The 25,821-nt window shown below is 43.1% G+C and overlaps 2 protein-coding genes across 2 annotated transcripts in view; one reads left to right on the top strand and one right to left on the bottom strand.

The window, feature by feature from the left end:
- The window catches only part of LOC111956562 (phosphatidylinositol 4,5-bisphosphate 3-kinase catalytic subunit alpha isoform), a 16,323-nt gene extending 6,293 nt beyond the window's left edge, over window positions 1–10,030 (top strand). Inside the window, exons 10-21 of the mRNA XM_023977043.2 lie at window positions 938–1,062; window positions 1,301–1,382; window positions 3,342–3,506; window positions 3,795–3,898; window positions 4,181–4,352; window positions 4,574–4,680; window positions 4,869–4,990; window positions 5,166–5,244; window positions 5,817–5,987; window positions 6,317–6,434; window positions 6,652–6,803; window positions 7,136–10,030. Of these exons, the coding sequence (XP_023832811.1) occupies window positions 938–1,062; window positions 1,301–1,382; window positions 3,342–3,506; window positions 3,795–3,898; window positions 4,181–4,352; window positions 4,574–4,680; window positions 4,869–4,990; window positions 5,166–5,244; window positions 5,817–5,987; window positions 6,317–6,434; window positions 6,652–6,803; window positions 7,136–7,406 (1,668 nt within the window). The 3' untranslated portion in view covers window positions 7,407–10,030. The remainder of the gene's footprint in view (window positions 1–937; window positions 1,063–1,300; window positions 1,383–3,341; window positions 3,507–3,794; window positions 3,899–4,180; window positions 4,353–4,573; window positions 4,681–4,868; window positions 4,991–5,165; window positions 5,245–5,816; window positions 5,988–6,316; window positions 6,435–6,651; window positions 6,804–7,135) is intronic.
- On the bottom strand, window positions 9,053–25,821 carry kcnmb3 (potassium calcium-activated channel subfamily M regulatory beta subunit 3). Its single transcript, XM_023977669.2, has 4 exons — window positions 25,711–25,821; window positions 13,910–14,113; window positions 12,171–12,345; window positions 9,053–10,730 (listed from the first exon to the last, which is right to left on the bottom strand). The coding sequence occupies exons 1-4, from the start codon at window positions 25,794–25,796 to the stop codon at window positions 10,332–10,334; spliced, it is 864 nt and encodes a 287-aa protein (XP_023833437.1). The 5' UTR covers window positions 25,797–25,821; the 3' UTR covers window positions 9,053–10,331.

Here is a 25,821-nt window from a genome sequence, read left to right as displayed (position 1 = left end):
AATAGTTTGGCCACTTTTCAGAACATTACAAATGAGTTAATATTTTTCAGGCAATGGGCGCAGCCATCTTTGACTTTGTTTATTTGCATCTTGTAGTGAAAGGCATTCTGGGATTAGGGAGTTTTCGCTTGTCAAACATAAACCAACATGGCTGCCATCATAAAGAATTTAGCTGCTGTTAGCTTAGTTCCCACGCATCTCTTTTCTACATTTACATTTAAGTCATTTAGCAGACGCTCTTATCCAGAGCGACTTACAAATTGGTGCATTCACCTTATGATATCCAGTGGAACAACCACTTTACAAACAATATTACTCCCTTGTGCTTACCAGAGATCTGGTACATTGTAAACAAGTCTAGCTGTTAGGTAACTAACTTATTTTTGTCAGCGAAACCTGTTATTTATACTGGTTTATGTAATGGATGTGGTCAGTATGATGATTGGCTGAAGGTCACTTTTTTTTTTTTTTTACAATAAAAGGTGAAATGTAAGAATAAAGTTGTAAAGACCTGTTATTTCGAATCAGTACAAAACATTGTTTAGATGCTTTTCAGACAACAATGCTGTTTAGACGCGTTTGTTACATCATACATTTGGTTGCTACTGTTTCAATCACATATTTGCAACGGTACGCTGCAGGGACCACTCAACAATTATCACAAATGTGATCATACGTGTCAAAGGGTTAATGCTGTTGACAAGTTGTGTGTACTAGAGATGCCCCAGGAGACACTGGTGACATGTTCATGAGGCACAAAACATGAACAAAATGCTTTGAACCAGGTGTGAACCGGGAACTACCTGAGTGTGTCCAATATGAACGCAGGTTTTGTTTTCTGTTGCAAAACTTTTTACAACTGAGTGATTATTGAACTTGACCCTGCTTTCCACCAGTACTGTAGTTTTAATAAGCAGCATAATGTTCTCTATTGCAGAGTAACAGACTGGCAAGAGACAACCCTCTGACGGACAGCGACAACGAACAGCTGCGCCTGGTGTGTAACAGAGACCCACTGTCTGAAATAACTGAGCAGGAGAAGGACTTCCTCTGGAGGCACAGGTATTACTCTGTGTGCTTTATCAACAAATACATATATTTATATTATGAAAAACACAAACAAAACCCATGCAAGATTTATCCAAAATTTCTTACACCTGAAATAGTTTGGTTACCTGCTCAAGGTACTAAGTACTTGTACTAAGATGTGTGCTGCTCATTATTTGAGAAGTGTGTGTGATCTTAATGGAGGAAAGCAATTTTCTACATTCAAAGGTTTGCTATTTTTCTCTTACTGTAGACATTACTGCGTCAGTATCCCGGAGATACTGCCCAAGATTCTCCTGGCAGTGAAATGGAACTCCAGGGATGAGGTTGCACAGGTAAACAGTCTCTCATTTCAATTGCTATCTTTATAGCCTACCATGGCATGGGGACATTTGATATACACTGAACAAAAATATAAACGCAACAATTACAGTTCATATAAAGAAATCGGTCAATTTTAATAAATAAATAAATTAGGCCCTAATCTATGGATTTCACATGACTGGGAATACAGCTATCCTTTAAGTAGGGGCGTGGAAAACCAGTCAAAGTAAAGTTTATTAGTCACGTGCGCTGAATACAGGTGTAGTAGACCTTACAGTGAAATGCTTACTTACCAATAGTGCAGAAAAGGTATTAGGTGAACAATGGTTAAGTAAAGAAATAAAACAGTAAAAAACAGGCTATAAAAGTAGCGAGGCTACATACAGACACCGGTTAGTCAGGCTGATTTTGAGGTAGTATGTAGATATGGTTAAAGTGACTATGCATATATGATGAACAGAGAGTAGCGTAAAAGAGGGGTTGGCAGGTGGTGGGTGGCACACAATGCAAATAGTCTGGGTAGCCATTTGATTACCTGTTCAGGAATCTTATGGCTTGGACTGTTGAGAAGCCTTTTTGTCTTAGACTTGGTGTAACAGTTTAGCTTCCGTCCCTCTCCCCGTCCCTACCTGGGCTCGAACCAGGGACCCTCTGCACACATCAACAACTGACACCCACGAAGCATCGTTACCRATCGCTCCACAAAAGCCGCGGCCCTTGCAGAGCAAGGGGAACAACTACTTCAGCTCTCAGAGCGAGTGACGTCACCGATTGAAATGCTATTAGCACGCACCACTGCTAACTAGCTAGCCATTTCACATCGGTTACATTGGCACTCCGGTACCTCTTTCCATGCGGTAGTAGAGAGAACAGCCTATGACTGAGGTGGCTGGGGTCTTTGAAAATTTTTCGGCCCTTCCTCTGACACCGCCTGGTGTAGAGGTCCTGGATGGCAGGCAGCTTAGCCCCAGTGATGTACTGGGCCGTACATACTACCCTCTGTAGTGCCTTGCGGTCAGATGCCAAGCAATTGTCGTACCAGGCACTGATGCAACCAGTCAGGATGCTCTCGATGTTGCAGCTGTTGAACCTTTTGAGGATCTCAGGAACCATGCCAAATCTTTTTAGTTTCCTTAGAGGCTTTGTCGTGCCCTTTTCARTACTGTCTTGGTGTGTTTGGACCATTGTAGTTTGTTGTTGATGTGGACACCAAGGAACTTGAAGCTCTCAACCTGCTCCACTACAGCCCCGTCAATGAGAATGGTGGCGTGCTCGGTCCTCCTTTTCCTGTAGTTCACAATCATCTCTTTTAGTCTTGGTTACGTTGAGGGATAGGTTGTTATTCTGGCACCGCCAGGTCTTAGCCTGTAGGGAGGTCAATCTTGTCGGTGATCAGGCCTACCACTGCTGTGTCGTCTGCAACCTTAATGATGGTGTTGGAGTCGTGCCTGGCCATGCAGTCGTGGGTGAACAGGAGGGGACTGAGCATGCACCCCTGGGGAGCTCCACTGTTGAGGATCAGCGTGGCAGATGTGTTGCTACCTACCCTCACCACCTGGGGGCGGCCCGTCAGGAAGTCCAGGATCCAGTTGCAGAGGGAGGTGTTTAGTCCCAGGATCCTTAGCTTAGTGATGAGCTTTGAGGGTACTATGGTGTTGAACGCTGAGCTGTAGTCAATGAATAGCATTCTCATATAAGTGTTCCTTTTGTCCAGGTGGGAAAGGGCAGTGTGGAGTGCAATAGAGATTGCATCATCTGTGGATCTGTTTGGGTGGTATGCAAATTGGAGTGGGTCTAGGGTTTCTGGGATAATGGTGTTGTGAGCCATTTCCAACCTTTCAAAGCACTTCATGGCTACACTTCATGGCTACGGACGTGAGTGCTACGGACGTGAGTGCTAGTCATTTAGGCAGGTTGCCTTTGTGTTCTTTATATACTTTTCAATTWAAAAAAAAAAATCTTTGTTCCAGATGTATTGCCTTTTAAAGGACTGGCCAGCCATGAAGCCAGAACAAGCCATGGAGTTGCTGGACTGCAACTTCCCCGATCCCATGATCCGAGACTTTGCTGTGAAGTGCCTTGAAAAATACTTAACGGATGACAGACTCTCTCAATACCTCATTCAGCTGGTCCAGGTACAATAATAAGACCCACTCTTAGTCTGTAATGAATCAAGAGATGGGGTGTGGCTTGTCCATTCTATACACCTACTATTCTTGGATTCAACATGGCTGTCAGCTTAATGTGTTTTTGAATGGCTTTGACACCTACGTTTGACAGTGTTTTAATTATTTGACACTACATAAAGAATTCAATATGACCCCTCAGGCTAACTGCTTTCTTTTACATGGTGGCTTCTAATCCTATCAGATGCATTTAATTTTGGGTGTGTGTTCTGAACATACTGCGTTTCTGGCCACCAGGTTCTGAAGTACGAGCAGTACCTCGATAACCCACTGGCCCGCTTTCTGCTGAAGAAGGCTTTGACCAATCAGCGGATAGGACATTTCTTTTTTTGGCATCTCAAGTGAGTTTGATTTCTGTTTGTTTCCTTACTAGTCCACTAGCCTTATGGTGTTTATGAAACCAAATGTGTGTGTGTGTGTGGAGGATTGCTTGAATTTGCCTTAGGCAGCCGGAATTCCATTCTGCTGGTGTAAAATCTTGTAAAACATGCTTCATTTCTGCATTTTAAGGTTTACGTAAAGAAAAGGCTTACAGAGGTTACATTGATTGTGATTGAGAAAAGTCTTGCTAGTACATTTGTATAGGGGTGCACAATCACATAAGTTGTTCTCTCTGCCTCCAGGTCTGAGATGCACAACAAGACAGTGAGCCAACGTTTTGGTCTGCTGCTGGAGTCCTACTGCCGGGCCTGTGGCATGTACCTGAAGCACCTGAGCAGACAGGTGGAGGCCATGGAGAAGCTCATCAACCTCACCGACCTCCTCAAGCAGGAGAAGAAGGACGAGGCCCAGAAGGTAACGTTTGCGACGTGATCAAGGCCTTCCGACTTCCCGCCCTAATATGGAAGCCTCAATTGATCAGTCTTTTTCGTGATGTTTTTCTTACTTACAACAAACTAGATACTAAGCAAAAAGGAGTGTGGAACTGCTATAAAGGCCTCCTTGGTCTTCAGGACTATGGACTCCCTACATTTAGTAAAGTGAAAGTGAAGCGTGCGCTCTCTCTCTGCCCTCAGGTTCAGATGAAGTTCTTGGTGGAGCAGATGAAAAGGCCTGACTACATGGATGCCCTACAGAGCTTCACCTCTCCGCTCAACCCAGCTCACCAGCTGGGAAACCTCCGGTACTGCCGGTTTTCTATCTCACAGTAGACGTAACCACAAATGTCCACATATTCTTCTGAATGTTTGAACAAAGAAACCAAGAAATGTGTCCTGTGAAATTCAGGTTTAATAACAGGTTGTACTGTGTTCAAAATGTTTTTGTAACGTTATTCTGAGTCTGTGTTGATACGTTTGCCATCTCTTTCAGCTTGGAAGAGTGCCGGATGATGTCATCGGCCAAACGGCCTCTGTGGCTCAACTGGGAGAATCCCGACATGATGTCAGAGCTGCTCTTCCAGAGCAACGAGATCATCTTCAAGAATGGAGACGGTACATCTTGCTAATGCAAAATGAATCGCCCAACCCCCTTGACTCACTATGGACACACTAGACGATKAACATGCTTACCGAATCCCATTTTGCCCTGGCACCGATTTCATATTGCATTAGTGTGATCAAAGCTCAGACTCCTCATCTTGCTATTTCACTCTCACCTCTCCTTCAGATCTGAGGCAGGACATGCTGACTCTGCAGATCATTAGGATAATGGAGAACATCTGGCAGAACCAGGGGCTTGATCTCAGGTACTAGTCTCTGTAGCCGCTTAACGCAGCAGCATGCATGAATAGTCGATTACACCCTTCATGTTCTTCTCCTTGATGGCAGGAGCCTAAAATTAGGAGCGACTCGTCCGATTCATTAAACATTGAGTCCATTACTTTCCGTAGGAGCTGATAATGTAAACTCTGAACTGGAAACTAGTGTAGCCTAAATGAGATACGAAGCGGAGGAATGTAGGTCGATTGAATGTCGGGTTGTTTTTTGAAGGGAGTGAATGTATAGCTTCCATAGGTAGGCCGTCATTGTAAATACGAATTTGTTCTTAACTGACTTGCCTAGTTAAATAAAGTTTTTTWAAAAGTGAATCGAGGAAATGAATTGTTACTTCCAGATTAGGAGTAATATTTCTTAGATCTGTATCATATTGTACTGATCACATCCCATTCTCTGTTGGTGGATTGACCGTCAGGATGCACTTCTGATTGAACAGAAGGAATCAATGCATGTCTATCGATTGGTAGATGAATAATGTATCGATGAGACTGTAGCCATGGTAGACCTACCGGTCATCCTATTTGGTTGTTTTTGTCCCCAGGATGTTGCCGTACGGCTGCCTGTCCATCGGCGACTGCGTGGGCCTGATCGAGGTGGTGAGGAACTCCCACACCATCATGCAGATCCAGTGTAAAGGAGGCCTGAAGGGGGCGCTGCAGTTCAACAGCCACACGCTGCACCAGTGGCTCAAGGACAAGAACAGGGGAGAGATGTGAGCACTGGGRTACGTTTCAATATCCACAACAGCATAGCATACATCTTAGAATGCATGACCAGTAGGCRTACGTTCTTCTACATGGTGTTCTTCTAAGCTATGCTAGGTGCTAAACGCTTAGTCATATTGGGTGTATATTAAGGAATAGACTGTCACATATGGGGGGGTTAATCCTTGAAAGGGCAAAAGTATCCACGAATTGCCTATAAGTGGAATGTACTGTATTCTTATAAAATGCCTTATGGTTGTCTTTCTTTAGCTTCAATAGGATTGTTGTAGTTTCATGTCTTTGGTCTAATGACATATACCCATTGAAATGTGTCCAGGTACGACCAGGCCATTGACTTGTTCACACGGTCGTGTGCAGGATACTGCGTAGCCACCTTCATCCTGGGGATCGGTGACCGACACAACAGCAACATCATGGTCAAAGATGATGGACAGGTACTTCAGACTCAGGGTGGCAAAATTCCGGTATGTTTCCCCAAATTACCCAGAATTCCTACGTAATTCCAGAAATCTTCACACCAGGATTTCTGGAAAAGCTACTGGAATTTTGCAACCCTACATAGACTTTTCTTTTCTCTCGACGTTCCCTGGTTATAGGAGGCCTGTCAGCAGTTTTTGTGATGCTCTTTGTTTTTGTCTTTTCTCCTTGCAGCTATTCCACATAGACTTTGGCCATTTCCTGGATCACAAGAAGAAGAAGTTTGGCTACAAGCGAGAGCGGGTGCCTTTTGTCTTGACACAGGACTTCTTAATCGTCATCAGCAAAGGAACCCAGGAGTGCACAAAAACCAGGGAGTTTGAGAGGTACAGTATCTGTATTTTTGTTAATGTTAGCTTTCCTATCAGTGAATATTAGGGATTAGATTCACTACTCTGAAGTGCAAGGCAAGTGTTTTTTAAAAAGGCTACATGGGGAACTCCATTGACTACATTTAGCTTTTTAATTGATCTGAACATGAAATTGTGTTATAGAGTGATATCATTGCTCTACTGGTAATACATTACAACTTTATTAATCCCCTCAGGAGCCATTTTGGAGCACAGTTATTAGCACAAAAACACATGCTTCCTAACCCAGCTAGGTTCCACGTTTCCCAGCCTAATTCTCCCTCACAATTGTCCTCCCACTCCCCCAGGTTTCAGGAGATGTGCTACAAGGCCTATTTGGCCATCCGGCAGCACGCCAACCTCTTCATCAACCTGTTCTCCATGATGCTGGGCTCCGGCATGCCCGAGCTGCAGTCGTTCGACGACATCGCCTACATCCGCAAGACCCTTGCCTTGGACAAGACGGAGCAGGAGGCCCTGGACTACTTCATGAAGCAGATGAATGACGCCCACCACGGCGGCTGGACCACCAAAATGGACTGGATCTTCCACACCATCCGCCAGCACGCCATGAACTGAGAGGTTCCATAGGACTGGAGAGCAGCAGCAACGCAGAGAGGACACGGGCGGATCTCGACACCATCCGCCAGCTAAGCTAAGCTGGCAGAGCTAGCGCCCATGAATATATAGATATGAATGGATAGAGCTGTTGGATGAAGTGAAAGGCTAGAACGGGTCTCTACATCATCCGCTAACTTATGAACCCATCCGTTAGAAGGGTGCCAACTGGATATTAGGGATGCACRGATGGGGAAATTCTGGGCTGATACGATAATCATATTTTTGGGCCATTATTTTTCCCATATTGGTATTGCAATATGGTCATAAAGTTTTCTCCTTGTAAAATTAGGGGACCAATCATGATTACAAACAATTGATGAAGGCTGATCTATTGCTTTATCGGCCAATATATCACGTCTACTGATATGCTGGCCGATTTTTAATATTGTCAGCCGATATTGTGCATCCCTATATAGCGTACCCCATCCACTAGTTTACTATGGACAGAATGGATCTCTAGCCTACATTCTACTAGCACGCCAGGACACCAAGAAGGCCTGCCCAGGGTCATGTTCATTAGGGCATGCAACGGAAAGTGTTTTTTTTTTCTTTTCTTTTTTTTTCTTCTTATTGGACAAATCATGGCAGTCTGTTTTCTTACGCTTGGAGCCCAATGAACACTACCCAGAATACCACCAGCATTGTTAAATCCCAGTGGTGCATGGTTAACAGACAAGGATGTCCGTTCATCGTCTGCCGTCAATTTTAAGGCTAGCGAGCAGAACTTTCTGACCCATGTTTGATCTCAAGTGACGATTACACAGTGTCCCCTCAGATTGAAACGGTCATGTTTCGTGACCTCAAGTATGACATTTTGTACAGAAGTATCCCAATGGTCTCGTATCCATAATGTGCACATATTATTCTGAGTCTTTATTTTCTACTGAGCCAAAGTACTAAAATATATATATCTCTCACACACACACACACACACACCCCCGACAGCTTACTTATCGGTCTTACCGTGGGAATGAGTCACTACTATTCCAATCCCTGTGTATCTTCTGTGTTAGCACTGATCTCTAACATTTGTATTTGTTTGTCAGTGTTACGACGCGTGTGGAGCATTCAGGTGCAAAATGGCTGCCGTCCAGCACTGTTGGCTGCAACGCAGACGTTTTGGATGACCGACAGAAAAGAACTGTAAAGTCCTTTTGCGACGCCCAGATGAAATAGATATTCAATTTCATCCTTGTTCTGTTTTTAAAGGGAAAGGGGGGGCGAAAAGGATGTGCAATGTTATAGAATGCCGTGCTGTTACACTATGCAAATTGTGATATTTATGTACTGTACTATAGACTTGTAATACTGGTGTCAAGGCAAAGTAGGGTCAAGAGATGGGAGTATCTCTGAATTGTGCATATACACGGCATTAAGGGTGTCTATCAACTATGTACAGACAGTACACAGAAGACAAATGTACAATTATGCACTGTGACAGTATCACCTATCTCTTCCCTAACAGGGTGACTCTGGAAGAACTGTGAAAAAAGGCTATTGTACCCTGCCTTTCACTTTAAAAAACGAATGAAAAGAAACAACCCACAGGTCAGAACTATCAGTGAAATATCTAAACAGACATTTTAGGAAGTGTTTGAAACCAATTTCTTTTTTTCTTTTTTTTTTTACTGAATTGGAATTTGCTTCACCGTGTCTTTATAAAAATTCAAGTATGTATAGATTAGACACTATTCCAGACTTCCTCAGCATTCTATTTCATATGAACTCCCTATACAGTAAAGTTGTTTAAAAAAGAAAAATTATGAATGTGGTTCTCCCATCAAGTGTCTTTTTCTGTTCCCTTCCCCAACAACTTCCCTTGTAAGTGTGGATCCTGCAGTTTGCTCATTGCATAGAGCTACGTTATTAGTCAGTTGTATGCCAGCTTCACCAAATGATTTACTGACTGTGTTTCTGTACAGGTTACAGACTGTTGGGCAGGACCCATTCAAAACGAGACGACTACAATACCCATAGTACATACACTATGCAAGAGCTATCATAAATGTTTCTTTTCATTTTTGCTGTGGGAAATGTCATCCTTTTCTCTTACTAGTGTTTACTTGAACTTCATGTTAATTACCTTTTTGTTACTGGTGAGGTACAATGGCACACCATGAAGAGAACTGCTACTTTGTGCAAATCACTTGATCCTTGAATAACTCTAGAGGTAATATATTTTTGTATTCTAAATGTAGACAAACTCTAAATATAATCGCTAACCCTCCCAAAAACATTGGACTTATGCCTAATACATCCTTTTACACCCCAGTAGACAGCTTGTAGTTGTTGAAATGAGAGACGAATGAAGGGCCGTAAGAGCTTAATAAGGAGGGAAATGTATCTAGTGGAGTTTCACTGAAGGCCTGCTGCTCTGGCTACAGTGTAAAAGCACAATGGTGAAAAGCTATCCTGCATGTTTTTAAAGCTGATATTCTTATCTAGCTATTCATCTTTGTAAATATTGTTTGACCTGTAGTATGCACTAATTACTCTTTCATACTCATTCATTTTACCACGTCTGGAAAGAACCCTGTATTCATTCTCTCATTGTACTGTTTAAATAAATAAAAAAAAATGTCTCTGTATCCCCATCTCAGATATTTTGAGAACCAATGCATTTCATTTCTTAWTATCCATTTGCCTCTTGCCATTATAATTATACAGTGGGATTCCCTGCAGCCCTTGTGCATATCAATAAAAAAAATCCAGGACAAAGTGGATAACGTAATTATTTCCATTTCCTACTACATCAACCCATAGACTTCCTTCTGTACAGTGGGGATCACCTACACAGTATGTTATCTCCATGTCCTTTCACTGGATACATTACAAGACACATTGTAGTACACTTATTACACATTGGAACAAAGCCACTGTCAGCTACCACTTCACTGAGTCATCCTGCATAGGRGAGTGCTGTCCAGAGCCAGACCACCTAAGGAGCTGATAGAGTTTGCCTTGGGTATTTGTCATCGTTGTCAGCCTACCCCCTGCTGCCTCATTACCCAGCTCCGTACAGAGGTGTGCCAGTCTCTGGTTGAGCTTCACCAGGCCCACCAGTAGAGCTCCCCCGCCCAGCATTAAGCTGGGCCACAGCAGAGACCACAGGGCAAGGCCTAACGTGTACTTCCTCTTCAAAATGGTGTCCTCGGGGTATTTTCTGGGGTCGGATAGACAACGCAACTCACTGCCTTGTGTCTCCTCCAAAGTGTTTTGGATTTTCTGCACTTCGTCCACAAGGACTTTCCTGTCTACTTGACATTTGGGTATGTAGAAACACTGCAATGATAAGGGAAAAATAGTATACATATTTTGTTTATATTATCTAAGTCCGATATATATCATGACTTGCACGCATGACTAATGCACATAAGCTAGACACCAGTCACTCCGGATGGAAGCTTCTCCTTATTAATGACTGAAGCAAATTTCTCAAATTAGCGACATTGTCACTGGTGGCCTTTATTCTACAGTTGATGTCGGAAGTTTACATACACTTAGGTTGGAGTCATTAAAACTCATTTATCAACCACTCCACAAATTTCTTGTTGACAAACTATAGTTTTGGCAAGTCGGTTAGGTCATCTACTTTYTGCATGAGAAGTAATTTTTCCAACAATTGCTTACAGACAGATTATTTCACTTATAATTCACTGTATCACAATTCCAGTGGGTCAGAAGTTTACCTACACTAAGTTGTCTGTGCCTTTAAAAAGCTTGGAAAATTCCAGAAAGGGATGTAATGGAAACAGGTACAAAAATATCTATATCCACATTAAAACGATTACTATATCGACATAACCTAAAAGGCCGCTCAGCAAGGAAGAAGCCACTGCCCCAAAACCGCCATAAAAAAAGCCAGACTACGGTTTGCAACTGCACATCGGGACAAAGATCGTACTTTTTGGAGAAATGTCCTCTGGTCTGATGAAACAGAAATATAACTTTTTGGCCATAATGACCATCGTTATATTGGAGGACAAAGGGGGAGGCTTGCAAGCCGAAGAACACCATCCCAACCGTGAAGCACAAGGGTGCCAGCATCATGTTGTGGGGGTGCTTTGCTGCAGAAGGGACTGGTGCACTTCACAAAATAGATGGTTCATGAAGATGGAAAATTATGTGGATATATTGAAGCAACATTAAAGACATCAGTCAGGAAGTTAAAGCTTGGTCGCAAATGGGTCTTCCAAATGGACAATGACCCCAAGCATACTTCCAAAGTTGTGGCAAAATGGCTTAAGGACAACAAAGTCAAAGTATTGGAGTGGCCATCACAAGCCCTGACCTCAATCACATAGAAAATTTGTTGGCAGACTGAAAAAGCGTGTGCGAGCAAGGAGGCCTACAAACCTGACTCAGTTACACCAGCTCTGTCAGAAGGAATGGGACAAAATTCACCCAACTTATTGTGGGAAGCTTGTGGAAGGCTACCCGAAACGTTTGACCCAAGTTAAACAATTTAAAGGCAATGCTACCAAATACTAATTGAGTGTATGTAAACTTCTGACCCACTGGGTATGTGATGAAAGAAATAAAAGCTGAAATAAAGCATTCTCCCTACTACTATTCTGACATTTCACAATCTTAAAATAAAGTGGTGATCCTAACTGACCTACGACAGGGAATTTTTACTAAGATTAAATGTCAGGAATTGTGAAAAACTGAGTTTAAATGTATTTGGCTAAGGTGTATGTAAACTTCCGACTTCAACTGTACCTCATGGTTGAGGAGTACAGACTCTTCATCGTAGTGTAGGCGAGCCTTCTGTCCAGAGGTACTGAGGTTGACCAGAACCCTCAGGCATGGGGCAGTGCTGACCCCTCTGCAGTCGGCCCACTCATCCAGAACATCAACCTGGACCAGCAAGCAGCTGGCCTCCTCATGCCAGTCACTGAAACCATCAGCAGTTGATGAGAAGCAGTTGTGTAAAGTACTTAAGTAAAAATACTTTAAAGTACTGCTTAAGTAGTTTTTTATAAGTATCTGTACTCTACTATTTATATTTTTTACAACTTTTAATTTTACTTCACTACATTCRGATAGAAAATGTACTTTTTACTCCATAAATTRTAACTGACACCCAAAACTACTCGTTCAATTTTGAATGCTTAGCAGGACAGGAAAATGGTCCAATTCACACACTTACAGTATCAAGAGAACATCCCTGGTCATCCCTACTGCCTCTGATCMGGCAGACTCYCTAAACACAAACGCTTTATTTGTAAATAGCATCTGAGTGCGCGGCAGCTATCCATACATTTTACAACAAGAAAATTGTGCCTTCAGGTTTGCTTAWTATAAGGAATTTGAAATTATTTATACTTTTACTTTTGACACTTAATTACATTTCAGACCAAATACTTTTAGACTTTTACTCAAGTAGTATTTTACTGGGTGATGTTTACTTTTACTTGAGTCATCTTCTGTTAAGGTATCTTTACTTTTACTCAAGTATGACAATTGGGTACTTTTTCCACCACTGATGAGAAGTTATGGTAACACTATAGCTGTCCTTATGCATGCATTCATAACAGCTATATAACACAACATTTGTCATAAGCTGTTATAAGTTGTCATAACTAGTAATGAGGAACCCCACATTATTTTATAAAACAAGCTATAATTGGTTTATTGATGACTGTTCATACTGTTGTCATACTGGTGGTTGTCTCGTTGTCAAAATAAATACAAATCACAAGTACATCTATACTCCCCTTTGCCCATATGTCTTAGAGATCCTTTAAATGGTTATGTTTTGTGATACTCTCAACTCATCCTATGGTATAAGCAAATTCATAACTGTTMTATAACACCTCAAATGAATGTCAATTTACTTAGTGTCTGTGCACACTTTATAAGGGTATATGACATGGRTATGATGCCCATTATTCCATTCAATGTAATAATGTGACACAGAGGTTGGTAAATTAAATAATAACCTGATACAATATCTTGTATGTAGCATGTAATAACATATGACATAAGTTTTCATGCAGACTATGTAATAGTAGTTGTTATTAACAGTTTCCCTTAGAGCATATGACAACAGTATGAAATATCACCTATTACACCAATTATAACTAGTTTTATAACATCATGTGGGGTTTCTCATAACTAGTTACAACAATTTCTGASAAATGTTATGTTTTCTATAGCTGTTATAAAGGCGTTATGAATGCATGCACAAGGACACCTACAGTAGTGTTACTGAAGTTATCTTACATTATTGGCCATCTTGCATTAACTCAAATTCTTCACTTTGAAGATGATCATACYGTACAGTAGTCATCTCCTACGAATTCAGCCCAGATGATTTTGATTCTTAGAATCATATGATTGATTCTTAGAAATATAACCTATTGTAAGTGTACAAAACCACCAGCTCTCGGTGTCCACTCACCAGATAGCGATTCTGCTCCATATATAAACGTCTTATTGACAGAGGCCTCCCTTACCTGTTTAGGTGGGGTTTAACCAGAGTGATCCCGATCAGAAAGTACATGAGCACAGAGAAGGCCATCATGCTGAAGCCCAGGAGCATAGCTCTGTCCTCCCCCACACTGGAGGCCGTCACCTGGGCCTTGGCCCTCTCCCCTCCGCGCCCGTACCCTCCTCTCCGCCACACCTGCTCCCTTGCCGCCAACGGGTGGAGGATCTCCCTTTGTCATAGGCACACACATACATGCACATGAATGAATGCACACACACAAATGAACACACACACACACACACACACACACGCTCATGAATGAACACACATATATGGATGCCCTGAAGCCCAAGGCCAAAAAAAAATTGAATATCGTTTGAACGACTTACTATCTCTTTTTTTTACCAAGTCATTCAAATGAGATATTAAGTCGTTTGAACGAGATACTAAGTCATTTGAACGACTTATTATATTGTTCAAATTACTTAATTGTTCTTTTGTCTAATTAGGCCTCATTTGTTATGCAGCGCCAGTTGTGCTTGTCAGACGGTTGCTGCAGCCATTCATTCACTCCATCCAATGATATGATTATTAATTGACAATTCTTTGATAGGGCTGCTTTTGAATGCCAGAGTGTGTATGTGAGCCAACAAGATCTCATGGTTTTACCAGTCTGACTTCAGATTCTAACATTTATACACGTTTCTCCAAATGTCAAATTTCTACGTTTCTCCAAACATCACATTTCAAAGTGTTTTTGACACCCTGGGTTGCTCCTCCTGCTGAGCATTGTCCTTCATTCATTCCGAATGCTTAATTTAAGGGTCAAGGTTTTGGATAGGGTTAAAACAAAAACAACTATACACTTTCACGTTTACCCATTCATTCCGAAAGGTTAAGTCGATACAAGATGGCGCCGACAGGCAACTTTGCAGTTTTGTGTTTTGTTTTTGTGTTATGTCTTATTTTATTTGCTCAGAACGTTTCTGGTATCATCTCCTACAACCAACAAGAACTCCTGAACATTAGATCGGCGATCACTCCACAAATTCGACTTCCCTGGACACAAACCTTTATTTGAATTTCCCGAAGCAGTACCATTCATCCCGGGCATTCTACCAAAACGTCACCACCAGAGGAGAGGAAGGAGGGCCGGCATCCTAGTCAGGCTCAAAAAGATGGCAAACCACCCAGTATATTACTTGCTAATGTACAATCTCTGGAAAATAAGGTAGACTAGCTCAGGGCGAGGATCTCCTTTCAGAGAGACAAGGGACTGCAACATAATCTGTTTTATGGAAATGTGTCACTCTTCCTTGATTTTGTCTTCAACCAACCAACCAACCAACCAACCAACCAACCAACCAACCAACCGGGTTCTCTGTCCGTCGCGCGGACAGAAAGAAAGAACACTCCGGGGAAATAAAGGCATAGGGGTATATTTCACGATTAAAAACATACAGTAACTCAAGTCCTTTTGTTCTCCCGTTCTTGCATTCCTCACCATCAAATACCGACCCCATTACCTTCCGGAGTAATTTTCAGCTGTTGGCATTTAAGGAACTTTGACGAGACTGGAAATTTTTCCGAGGCCGCATTTGTCGTCGCTGGGGACTTTAATAAAGGAAATCTGAAAAAAGCGCTTCCAAAGTTCTACCAACATGTCTCCTGTGCTACAAGAGAGGACACTTGACCATTGTTATTCTCCCTTCTGGGAAGGCTACAAGGTGAAGTTCCCCCYTCATCCCTTCAGCAAATCAGATCACGCCTCCATCCTGCTGCTCCCAGTCTATGGGCAGAAATTAAAACAGAAAGCGCCCATGGGAAGGTATATCCATCAGTGGAATGACCAATCGGAATCTATGCTATAGGACTGTTTTGATTACGTGGACCGGGATATGTTCTGGGTCGCCTCTAGGAATAACATTTACGATTACACTGACCCCGTCACTGGGTTCATCAGGAAGTGCATGTTGTTCCTACAGTGATGATCAGAACATATCCAAACCTAAAGCTGTGGATAGATGGCAGCATTTGCTCAAAACTGAAAGTGTGAACCACTGCATTTAACCATGGCAAGGATACCGGGAACATGGACGTGTAAAACAAACCAGCTATGACCTCCATAAGGCGATCAATGAGGCAAAACGACAGTACAGGGACAAAGTGGAGTTGCAATTCAACGGCTCGGACACAAAACTCATGTGGCAGGGACGTCAGACAATCATGGATTATAAAGGGAAAACCAGCCATGTCACTGATATCTCACTCCCAGATAAGCTGAACACCTTCTTTGGTCGCATCCAAAGCRGCGTCCTCATGTGCAGACCAGCTGTCTGGAGTGCTTATGGACYTATTCAATCTCTCCCTATCCCAGTCTGTTGTTCCCACTTGCTTTAAGATGTCCATCATTGTTCCGGTACCCAAGCAAAGGTAACTGAGCTAAATGACTAAGCACTGTAGCACTCACTTCGGTCACCATGAAGTAATTTGAGAGGCTAATCAAGGACCATATCACCTCCAACTTACCTGACACCCTCGATCCGCTACAATTCGCATACCYCCTCAACAGATCCACAGATGATGCAAAAGCCACTGCACATCGCCTTATCCCACCTGGACAAGAGGAATACCTACGTGAGAATGCTGTTCATCGACTACAGCTTGGTTTTCAACACCATAGTGCCTCACAAGCTCATTACCAAGCTCAGGGCCTTGGGACTGAACCCCTCCATGTGCAACTGGGTCCTAAACTTCCTGATGGGTCGCCCCCAGATCCGCCACGCTGATCGTCAACAGGGCCCCCTCCCCTAGGGGGGTGTGCTCAGCCTCTCCTGTACTCCCTGTTTACTCATGACTGTGTGGCTACGCACGACTCCAACTCTATCATCAAGTTTGCTGATGACAACAGTYGCAGGCCTGATCACTAACAACGACGAGATAACCTCTCCCTCAACAAAACGAAGTAGCTGATCATGGACTACAGGAGACAGCAGAGAGAGCAAGCTCCCATCCACATAGACAGGCCCACAATGGAGAGGGCCAAACGCTTCAAGTTCCTTGGCGTGCGCATCACCAAGGACCTGAAATGGACTTACCACACTGACACCGTGGTGAAGAAGATGCAACAGCGCCTCTTCAACCTCAGGAGGCTAAAGAAATTTGGCATGGCTCCTAAGACCCTAACAAACTTCTACAGATGCACCTTCGAGAGCATTGTCAGGCTGCATCACCGCCTGGTATGGCAACTGAACCGCCAGCAACCGCATGGCTCTCCAGAGGGTGGTGTGTAGTCATAACCGCAGTCAAATTTCACGTGACCGTTGAGTCACGGTGACTAGACTTCTCCAAAACTGCACTCTGATACCGCTGATGGTCATTAGTAGCCTACCCAACTTGCTAACAGCCAATCYRTAATGGCCWGGTACTCAGGGCTCTATTGTCCCTCTAATCACTCTGACATCAATGCAAATGCAACCYGGAAAATGTAACACTTCATGAGAGCCCTGGCACTCAGAGTTTCAGCGTAATAGGATCACCTGTTGCGCAGCGAGACCCATCTCCTCATAGCTGGTTGATGCATTGAATGAAATAAGTGTTCCTTACATTTTCAACATTTCTATAGGCTATTCTATGCAATTGCGTAAGGAAACATAGTTTTGATGATTAAAAACAGGAGGATCCCATCAGCTTTCTATAGGCTAGGCCAGAGGTGCACAATTGGCGGACGAAGGATTTATCTGGACCTCGACACATTTCTCKGAAATAATTGTTCAATTAAATACTGATGAAGCAACCCTTTTGTTCAATGTACACATACCGCGCTGGCTCAGTGCAGCTGGGAAGGTCCCAGACAGCGCCCCATACTACTGTGTGCTGTTCAACCACGTGCGTTATTTAAATCACGTCACGAAACTCAGCCAATCAAAGGGAATGTTTACAATGCATGTTAGGAGACTGATGTCGTCAGAGAGAGAGGCAGCGAGAGAAGCAAAAGCGGAAGCGAGAGGAGAAATTATAGAATTGCGTGTGCAAAAGTCAGGAAAGTCGATACAGAAAATTGAGCTTTCAAAGAAGAGTGGACAGACAAATATGGCTTTATCCTTCCCGCAGCGAGTGTCCAACCACTCTGCCTGCCACTGCGAGACAAAGCACATATATTCTAAGCAAACATATCCACAGCAGTCTGGAGGTGAGGGCACGCAAAATAAACAAACTCAAAGCCCAGTATGATCGGTCCACCAGAGTCCTCTCTGCATTCACTGCCCAACAACGTGCAAACGAATGTTCACTAAAAATAGCTTGGATTTTGGGTCAATACCAAAAGCCATTTACTGACTGGGGAGTGGCGATGGAGTGCATGAATGCTGTTGCTGAAACTTACTTGACGGTAAACAAAAAGACGAGCTGTGTGAGAAGATCAAGCATATCCCAATGTCACGTACAACATCAGCAAGAAAGAGTGAAATACGAACAGAGGATGTATTAACACAGCTTGATGAAGCTATTCGGAGAGCACCATGCAGAGCATTAGCTGTTAATGAATCTACTGATGTGAGTGATAATGCCCAGCTTCTGGTGTATGTTAGATTTTACCACACAGGGAAGAAGGAATTCTGTGAAGACCTGTTAGGTGTAACACCACTCGAGACACATACAAGAGGAAAAAGACATATACATGGCCATAAAGGACATGCTGAGAAAGAGGGGCATAGATCTAAAACAAGTGATCTCCATCACCTCAGACGGGGCCCCTGCCATGACAGGAAGAGAGAGAGGAGCTGTGGCACGGCTGAAAGAGGACAACCTTGATCTCACAGCTTACCACTGCGTCATTCATCAGTCCGTCCTGTGCGCCAATCTGTCAGAAGAGTATGCTGAAGTGATGAATACAATGATGAAACTCATCCACTTCCTCAGGGCATCCTCGTCTCATCAACATCGCCTGCTGAGAGAATTCCTGAAAGAAGTTGAGGCAAATAACAGCTTTCCTAGTACAGCTCAAGAGTCAGAAGGCAACACAGTGTTCACTTCTTTTGCAAGACGAGAGCAAAATGGATATTGTTGCTTTTTGGGTAGACATCACATCACACCCTAATGAGTTTAACGTGAAACTACAGGGCGAGAACAATTCAGTTTCTGATTTGCTGGCATCTGTCCGCTCCTTCCAGAGGAAACTGGAAGTGTTCAAGGAAGATCTTCAAGGAGACTGTGCACACTTCCCAAAAGTGCAGGAACAGATTCAGGGTGAGAGAGATGTTTCTCTTCATGTTGACTTCATAGACAAGCTGATTGTAAACTTCAGAAATCACTTTGACAGCAGCTCCTTCTTCTAATTGAGAATCCATTCCTCATCACAGATGTCAGGGGACATGCTGGATCTCCACAGATGGAACAGATTGATCTGCAAGCAAATGTTGCACTAAGAGAGCACTTTCAACTAACTGATCATGACACTTTCTGGCTGCAGGCTGTGTCAGACTGTTTTCCCTGGTCTAACCAAAGTAGCACCACACACATTGACCATGTTTGGCTCCACATACAGTTGGGAGTCTTCTGTCTCCACTATGAACATCATTAAAAATCAGTACCGCTCTAGACTCACCAATGAGCACCTACATATGTGCATGAGAATGACACTGACTCCATTCCAGCCAAGGTTCAAATGACTGGCAGGGCAAGAAACAGCCCATTTCTCTCACTAAAGAAGAGAGATGGAGAAGTGAAGTGGGAGAGAGTAGGAAAGATCAATATTAAACCTGTGGTTTCTTATTTGTTCAGAAATCAAATCACTTTTTCCAGAAACAGGCACTTTTGTTCTTGTTTTGTGAAGATGCAGTCTTGTTCTGCTTGAAATGAGAACATTTGTGATAGGCCTACTTTTATTTATGACTAGGCTGCATATTTATTTTACCTCATGTTTAATGTGTCTGCATTGGAAATGTGCAATAAATATTGTCGAAATGTTATTGAAATGTAGTACTTTGTTTATTAGCTCGACATATACAAGAACTACATATGCCCCCAAATCATAGCGCACGTTAGACATTTTAATGGCTCGGACCTTTGTGGGGAGAAAATGTTAAGTCACTGGACCTCTTTGAATTCTAATTGTYCACCCCTGGGCCAGGCCTAATAGATTTATTTCTCAACTTTCCTAATATTAAGCACATTGCTTTGCAACTGGAGTAGCCTACCTGGCTGGCATGAAAATGAACCTCTGGAAAGCATCAGTGCCTACTGATGACGTCTCCCCCCCCCCATGCCCCCGTTCCGACAGGTGCATGATAACAGCCCATTCTAAATCAAAACTAATTTCACACATATATTATTTCGTTTTTTTAAAGACAATTTTTGCTTCTTTTTCAAATCGTAGGCCCATGCATTATGTAACCTAGCCCATAGGCCTAGATGTTTCAGAAGGTTTGCATCACAACTAAAGTGGCCAAATAACTTTAAGTGTAGCCTATAGTCCTAGGACCCCTGGAACAGAGTTAATGGTTATAGGAGGAAGGTATATCGTGGGTGCAATTAAGCTTGGAATGTGTTGAGTGCAGGGAAGCGATTACATGTGGCAGGCATTGATAAGGAGAGAGAGCCATGGATTAGTGATGGAGGGGGTCAGGTCACCTTAAGGGAGAAATAAAAGTTCATGGCCCGTATCACTAGTGTCCTGCCTAGCAGTGATGAACGATGTTTGTACAGATGGGTAGGAGGGGACTCAGCCTATGAGGAACGGTTAAATATCAGTGCTTGTGTGAAAATGTGTTTGTCTAATGCAGCTGTATTGATCCTCTGGGAAGAATAAACTTGGTTAAGCTTTCATAATGTCTGTCGAGTTTTTTACACTGAGAATTAGAACCTAACACTAGTGAAACAAGGGCAGTCATTGCACAATCGCAAAAATGTCTAAAAAACTGTTTTTGCTTTGTCAATATGGGCTATTGCGTGTAAATTGATGATGATTTTTTTATTTTTTTTATTCATTTTAGAATAAGGATGTAAAGTAACAAAATGTGGAAAAAGTCAAGGGGTCTGAATACTTTCCGAATGCACCGTATATAAACTGAGTGTACAAAACATTAAGAGCACTTTTCTAATATTGCCCTCAGAACAGCCTCAACTCTACAAGGTGTCGAATGCGTTCCACAGGGATGCTGGCCCATATTGACTCTAATGCTTCCCACAGTTGTGTTATGGGTGGTGGACCATTCTCGATACACACGGGAAACTGTTGGGCGTGAAAATCACGGCAGTGTTGCAGTTCTTGACACAAACCGATGCGCCTGGCACCTACTACTGTACCCGGTGCAACGGCACTTAAATCTTTTGTCTTGCCTATTCACCCTCCAAATGGCACACATACACAATCCATGACTCAATTGTCTCAAGGCATAAAAATCAGTCTTTAAGTTGTCTCCTCCCCTATCTAAACACTGATTGAAGTGGATTTAACAAGTGTCATCGATAAGGGTTCATAGCTATCACCTGGATTCACCTGGTCAGTCTATGTCATGGAAAAAGCAGGTGTTCTTAATGTTTTGTACACTCAGTGTATATATTCCGGACACTGACATTGCTCGTTCTGATATTGGTCAACTATTTGGATTATATGTGTATTGTTATTGTATTGCTAGATGAACTATTGGATATGAAAAAAAAACACATGCATCTACAAAATCTATGTACACGACCAATACACTTTGATTTGATTTAAGGCTTAAAGGGCAATTCTGCCGCTTTTCAACTTCATATTCATTATCTCCAGCACCAAACCAGTGTCTAAATACAGCGCATTCGGAAAGTATTCAGACCCCTTGACTTTTTCCACATTTTGTTAAGTTACAGCCTTATGCTAAAATGTATTACATATTTTTTRCCCCTCATCAATCTATWCACAATACCCCATAATGACAAAGCGAAAACAGGRTTTTACAAATCTTTGCAAATGTATTAAAAAATAAATAACAGAAATACCTTATTTACATAAGTATTCAGAACCTTCGCTATTAGACTCAAAATTGATCTCCGGTGCATCCTGTTTCCACATGAGTCCACATGAGGTAAATTCAATTGATTGGAAAGGCACACACCTGTCTATACAAGGTCCCACAGTTGACAGTGCATGTCAGAGCAAAAACCAAGCCATGAGGTTGAAGGAATTGTCCACAGAGCTCCGAGACAGGATTGTGTCAAGGCACAGATCTGGGGAAGGGTACCAAAGTATTTCTGCAGCATTGAAGGTCCCCAAGAACACAGTGGCCTCCATCAATCTTAAATGGAAGAAGTTTGTAACCACCAAGACTTTTCCTAGAGCTGGCTGCCTTACCAAACTGAGCAATCGGGGGAGGAGGGCCGTGGTCAGGGAGGTGACCAACAACCCGATGGTCACTCTGACAGAGCTCCAGAGTTCCTCTGTGGAGATGGGAGAACCTTCCAGAAGGACAACCATCTCTGCAGATCCCACCAATAAGMCATTTATGGTAGAGTGGCCAGACGGAAGCCACTCCTCAGTAAAAAGGCACATGACAGCCTGCTTGGAGTTTGCCAAAAGGCACCTAAAGGACTATCAGACCATGGCAAACAAGATTCTCTGGTCTGATGAAACCAAGATTGAACTCTTTGGCCTGAATGCCAAGCGTCACATCTGGAGAAAACCTGGCACCATCCCTACGGTGAAGTATAATGGTGGCAGCATCATGCTGTGGGAGTATTTTTCAGCGGCAGGGACTGGGAGACTAGTCAGGGTTGAGGGAAAGGTGAATGGAGAAAAGTACAGAGAGATCCTTGATGAAAACCTGCTCCTGAGAGCTCAGGACCTCAGACTGGGGTGAAGGTTCACCTTCCAACATGACAACGACTCTAAGCACACAGCCAAGACAACACAGGAGTGGCATCGGGACAAGTCTCTGAATGTCCTAGAGTGGCTCAGCCAGAGCCCAGGCTTGAACCCGATCAAACATCTCCGGAGAGACCTGAAAATAGCTGTGCAGCGTTGCTCCCCATCCAACCTGACAGAGCTTGAGAGGATCTGGAGAGAAGAAACTCCCCAAATACAGGTGTGCCAAGCTTGTAGCGTTATACACAAGAAGACTCGAGGCTGTAATCGCTGCTAAAGGTGCTTCAACAAAGTACAGAGTAAAGGGTTATTGAACCGGATACTTATGTAAGTGTGATATTTCAGTCTTATATTTTTTTATACATTTGCAAACATTTWWAAAAAATCAATTTTAGAATAAGTCTATAACGTAACAAAATGTGGAAAAAGTCAAGGGGTCTGAATACTTTCCGAATGCACCGTATGTGAGAACGGCGCGTTTCTATGATCTGTGGTTAAATAGATAAAAAATGCTTTAAAAAAATACTGATAAAAATGCTTCTCTGTGACATCCCTGGGTAGGATTAAAAGTACACGTTTCTAGCCAGAGGAAGAGTATTTTCTTGCTCCCTACATCACCTCGATTCTCATAGTGCTTTTTCTAAACCTTTGATGATGTCATCGGGTAGAACTTTTTAACTACAAAACATAGAAATGCGCCGTTTTCACAAACTCAACAAGAAAAGAAACGTCCTCTCACTGTCAACTGCGTTTATATTCAGCAAACTTAACATGTGTAAATATTTGTATGAACATAACAAGATTCAACAACAGACATAAACTGAACAAGTTCCACAGGCATGTGACTAACAGAAATGGAATAATGTGTCCCTGAACAAAGGGGGGGTCAAAATCAAAAGTAACAGTCAGTATCTGGTGTGGCCACCAGCTGCATTAAGAACTTGCAGTGCATCTCCTCCTCATGTACTGCATCAGATTTTGCCAGTTCTTGCTGTGGAGTGTACCCCACTCTTCCACCAAGGCACCTACAAGTTCCCGGACATTTCTGGGGGGAATGGCCCTAGCCTCACCCTCCGATCCAAAAGGTCCAGACGTGCTCAATGGGATTGAGATCTGGGCTCTTCGCTGGCCACGGCAGAACACTGACATTCCTGTCTTGCAGGAAATCACGCACAGAACGACAGTATGGCTGGTGGCATTGTCATGATGGAGGGTGATGTCAGGATGAGCCTGCAGGAAGGGTACCACATGAGGGAGGAGGATGTCTTCCCTGTAAAGCACAGCGTTGAGATTGCCTGCAATGACAACAAGCTCAGTCCGATGATGCTGTGACACACCGCCCCAGACCATGACGGACCCTCCACCTCGATCCCGCTCCAGAGTACAGGCCTCGGTGTAACGCTCATTCCTTCGACGAAACGCGAATCCGCCATCACCCCTGGTGGGACAAAACCGCAACTTGTCAGTGAAGAGCACATTTTGCCAGTCCTGTCTGGTCCAGCGACGGTGGGTTTGTGCCCATAGACGACCTTGTTGCCGGTGATGTCTGGTGAGACCTGCCTTACATCAGGCCTACAAGCCCTCAGTCCAGCCTCTCTCAGCCATTGCGAAACAGTCTGAGCACTGATGGAGGATTGTGCGTTCCTGGTGTAACTCGGGCAGTTGTTGTTGCCATCCTGTACCTTTCCTGCAGCTGTGTGGTCGAGTGTACCGTTCCTTTGCAGGTGTTGTTACACGTGGTCTGCCACTGCGAGGACGATCAGCTGTCCGTCCTGTCTCCCTGTAGCTCTGTCTTAGGCGTCTCACAGTACGGCCACATCTGCAGTCCTCATGCCTCCTTGCAGCATGCCTAAGGCACGTTCACGCAGATGAGCAGGGACCCTGGGCATCTTTCTTTTGGTGTTTTTCAGAGTCAGTAGAAAGGCCTCTTTTGTGTCCTAAGTTTTCATAACTGTGACCTTAATTGCCTACCATCTGTAAGCTGTTAGTGTCTTAACGACTGTTCCACAGGTACATGTTCATTAATTGTTTATGGTTCAATGATCAAGCATGGGAAACTGTGTTGAACCCCTTTACAATGAAGATCTGTGAAGTTWTTTAGATTTTTACTAATTATCTTTGAAAAGACAGTGTCCTGAAAAAGGGACGTTTCTTTTTTTGCTGAGTTTATGTCGACATTGATATTGGGATAATGAAAATTAGGTTGAAAAGTGGCAGAATTGCCCTTTAAGGTGGGATAGTTGAGAATTCAAAGAGTCTACCCCTATTTGATATTTTTTGCCTTGTGCTTCTAGGGCTTTTGTACACATAGGCACACACACACTAAATTTCATTTGGAACATAATGCACTTTAATTAAAGTTTTAAAACGGCATTTCCCCCCCCCCCCATGGCCCAAGACTTGAAACTGTGTATACTATTGTCATCTTTATCTTTTATCTTTTGTTCTAATATGAGGGGGTTCCTTATGAATTTGCTATCACAAAGGGGGTCCTCGACACAATAAAGTTTGGGAACCTCTGCTCTAATCTTATCAATTGGAGTCATCAGAATGGTTACAGCGAGAGACGTTTGATGTACTCTGTGTTCTTTTACATTACCTTGTAACTTGTGGGATGTAAAGTAGAGTAGAAATAATCGCTTGAGCACATTAGGACAGACAGAACCACCACTCGAAACACTTTCTAGGAATTCTGTTTGTTTTCCCTGTAATAGGAAGTCTCACTTGCAGAAAGGAAGCTTTGATGTAGTTTTGCTCACCCACCTTCCAGTTTCAGAAATCCCCACCCATTGTATCTTCAATTGAATTCAAAAATATTATTTAGGTAATCCTTAACCTGGTCCCAGATTGTTCTAGATTACCCAGCCAATCTGGGACCAGGTTAAGGATTACTTACAGATCTCTTTGTGCTGTCGTGCCAACTCTTAGGGTCATTGGCAAGACAGCACCAACAGATCTGGGATCAGGCTAGCTAACCTTTGTCTTACCGTGTCTGTCGCCTCCGTGCGCCCTGCAGGTTGATGCTAATGGGGACGCTAAAAGACTTCCGAGGTGAGGCTGTGTTCAAGAACATTCCTGCTTTTCAAACACTCCCAACA

The sequence above is a fragment of the Salvelinus sp. IW2-2015 genome, linkage group LG32 (assembly GCF_002910315.2).
Source record: "Salvelinus sp. IW2-2015 linkage group LG32, ASM291031v2, whole genome shotgun sequence".
Lineage (NCBI taxonomy): Eukaryota > Metazoa > Chordata > Actinopteri > Salmoniformes > Salmonidae > Salvelinus > Salvelinus sp. IW2-2015.
Note: the sequence above shows the minus strand (reverse complement) of the source record. Positions and strands in the feature narration are given on the sequence as shown.